At 51.0% G+C, this 1,965-nt stretch overlaps 1 protein-coding gene across 1 annotated transcript; it reads left to right on the top strand.

Moving 5' to 3' along the window:
- Window positions 1-7: 7 nt before the first annotated feature.
- LOC108510390 (gastrula zinc finger protein XlCGF49.1-like) lies at window positions 8-1,418 on the top strand (the record flags this gene model as incomplete). The annotated part of the gene is made up of 2 exons (XM_017840067.1): window positions 8-263; window positions 432-1,418. Coding segments are annotated over 2 exons (735 nt in total), but the record flags the coding sequence as incomplete, so codon positions are not given.
- Between the last annotated feature and the right edge of the window lie 547 nt (window positions 1,419-1,965).

The following is a 1,965-nucleotide window of genomic DNA, read 5'->3' as shown; positions in this document are numbered from 1 at the left end:
CGGGGAGGAAAAGGGCCTGCGATCCCCCCGCAGGAGGGGCTCCAAAGCCATCCCAGGGTGCTCTGAGGAGGAAAGAGCCAGCCTGTGCCGGGAAGGCGGCTGGAGCTTGGGCCAGAGCTCCAACCTGGTGGTCCCTGACCAGCCTCCCAGCAGGGAGAAGCCCTTCAGGTGCTTGGAATGTGGGAAGAGCTTCAAGAAGAGCTTCAACCTCCTCACCCACCAGCACATCCACACTGGGGAACGACCCTACACATGTGGGGAATGTGGGAAGAGCTTCAGGCAGAGATCCAACCTCCGCACCCACCAGCGAATCCACACAGGGGAATTGCCCTACACATGTAGGGAATGTGGGAAGAGCTTCAACCAGAACTCCAACCTCCGCACCCACCAGCTCATCCACACTGGGGAACGGCCCTACCCGTGTATGGAATGTGGGAAGAGCTTCAGGGACAGCTCCCACCTTATCCAACACCAGCACATCCACACCGGGGAACGGCCCTACACCTGTAGGGAATGTGGGAAGAGCTTCAGCCAGAGATCCACCCTCCTCCAACACCATGGTATGCACACTGGGGAACGGCCCTACATGTGTGGGCAATGTGGGAAGAGCTTCAGGCAGAGCTCCACCCTCCACATCCACCGACGCATCCACACTGGGGAACGGCCCTACAAGTGCTTGGAATGTGGGAAGAGGTTTTCGACCAGCTCAGATCTCCTCAGGCATGAGCAGACACACACGGATGAGAGGCCCTTCCGCTGCACTGACTGCGGGAAGGGCTTCAACCGGAACTCCCATCTCATCACCCACCGGCGCATCCACAGCGGGGAGAGGCCCTACAAGTGTGGGGAGTGTGGGAAGAGCTTCACCGACAGCTCTGCCTTGACCAGACACCAAGGGACCCACCAGTAAGGGTAACCCTACGATTGTCCCAACTGGGGGAAGAGCTTTGGCCGCTGCTCCAACTCCATCAGCCATCAGAGGACCCCCATTGGATGATCCACAGGGACCCACGTTGGGCACAGACCTGGTGACCCATGTTCCAGGTGATCCATGCTGGGCCATGTATTGGGTCTGGATGGCCATGTTTTGGTAGCAGGGCGGCTCCAGGGGTGGGCTCTGTGAGCAGCTACCGGAAGCTTCCCCCGTGACCAGCCCCTGTCCGACCCCCCTGATAGTGAGGGTGACCCAGGGTCTTGTTAATCCAGCCCTTGGGCAGATTAGAATGAAAAGATGGTGAATAATCAGTGTTTATAGAGAGATATATATATATGTAGTGTTTAGTTTAGAACAGTTTGGTTGCCATGTAAAGCAGGTTTGGAGCCATTTTGGTTCCTGTCTGTAGTGATATGAAAGCATAAAAATAGCATTTAAGAAAATGTAGAAGGGGAAAGAAAGAAAATATCAGAGCAGAAAAATGCAGAGTCCCCTCTCCCCCCCTGAGGATAATTATCTATATACATATATATATATATATATATATATATATATACACATATTTATATGTATATATATATATATCTATCTATATATATATATATATCTATATATATGTATATAGATAATTATATATATATATGTATATGTTGGGTTTAGTCCAGAGCAATTTTGTTTCCATGTAATGTAGGTTTGAGGCAGTTTTGACTCCTGTCTATAGTGATATAAAACCATAAAAATAACACTTCCTCTCTCTGGCTCCAAACCCAGCCTGTCCCCTCCAGGGGTGGGTGTTCCCCCCTCTGCCCTGGGTGGTTCTATTGCCCATGGGCAGCAAAACCCCCACTGCTTCTGCAGCTGGAGAGTGTTGGAGCCATGGACCATTAACATTCCAGTGTCTCCCAGCTCTGCAACCCAAAAGTCGAGAGGGATCAATCTGTCACCTCAAAGTGGATCAATCCCACTGAAAATGGCTCAATCCCACTGAAAATGGCTCAATCCCATTCCAAAATTCCTGTGTTTCTTATTTT

Source organism: Lepidothrix coronata, unplaced genomic scaffold, assembly GCF_001604755.1.
Source record: "Lepidothrix coronata isolate B3197 unplaced genomic scaffold, Lepidothrix_coronata-1.0 Scaffold779, whole genome shotgun sequence".
In the NCBI taxonomy this organism is placed as follows: Eukaryota; Metazoa; Chordata; class Aves; order Passeriformes; family Pipridae; genus Lepidothrix; species Lepidothrix coronata.
The sequence above is the reverse complement of the archived record's forward strand: the minus strand, read 5'-3'. Positions and strand labels throughout refer to the sequence as shown.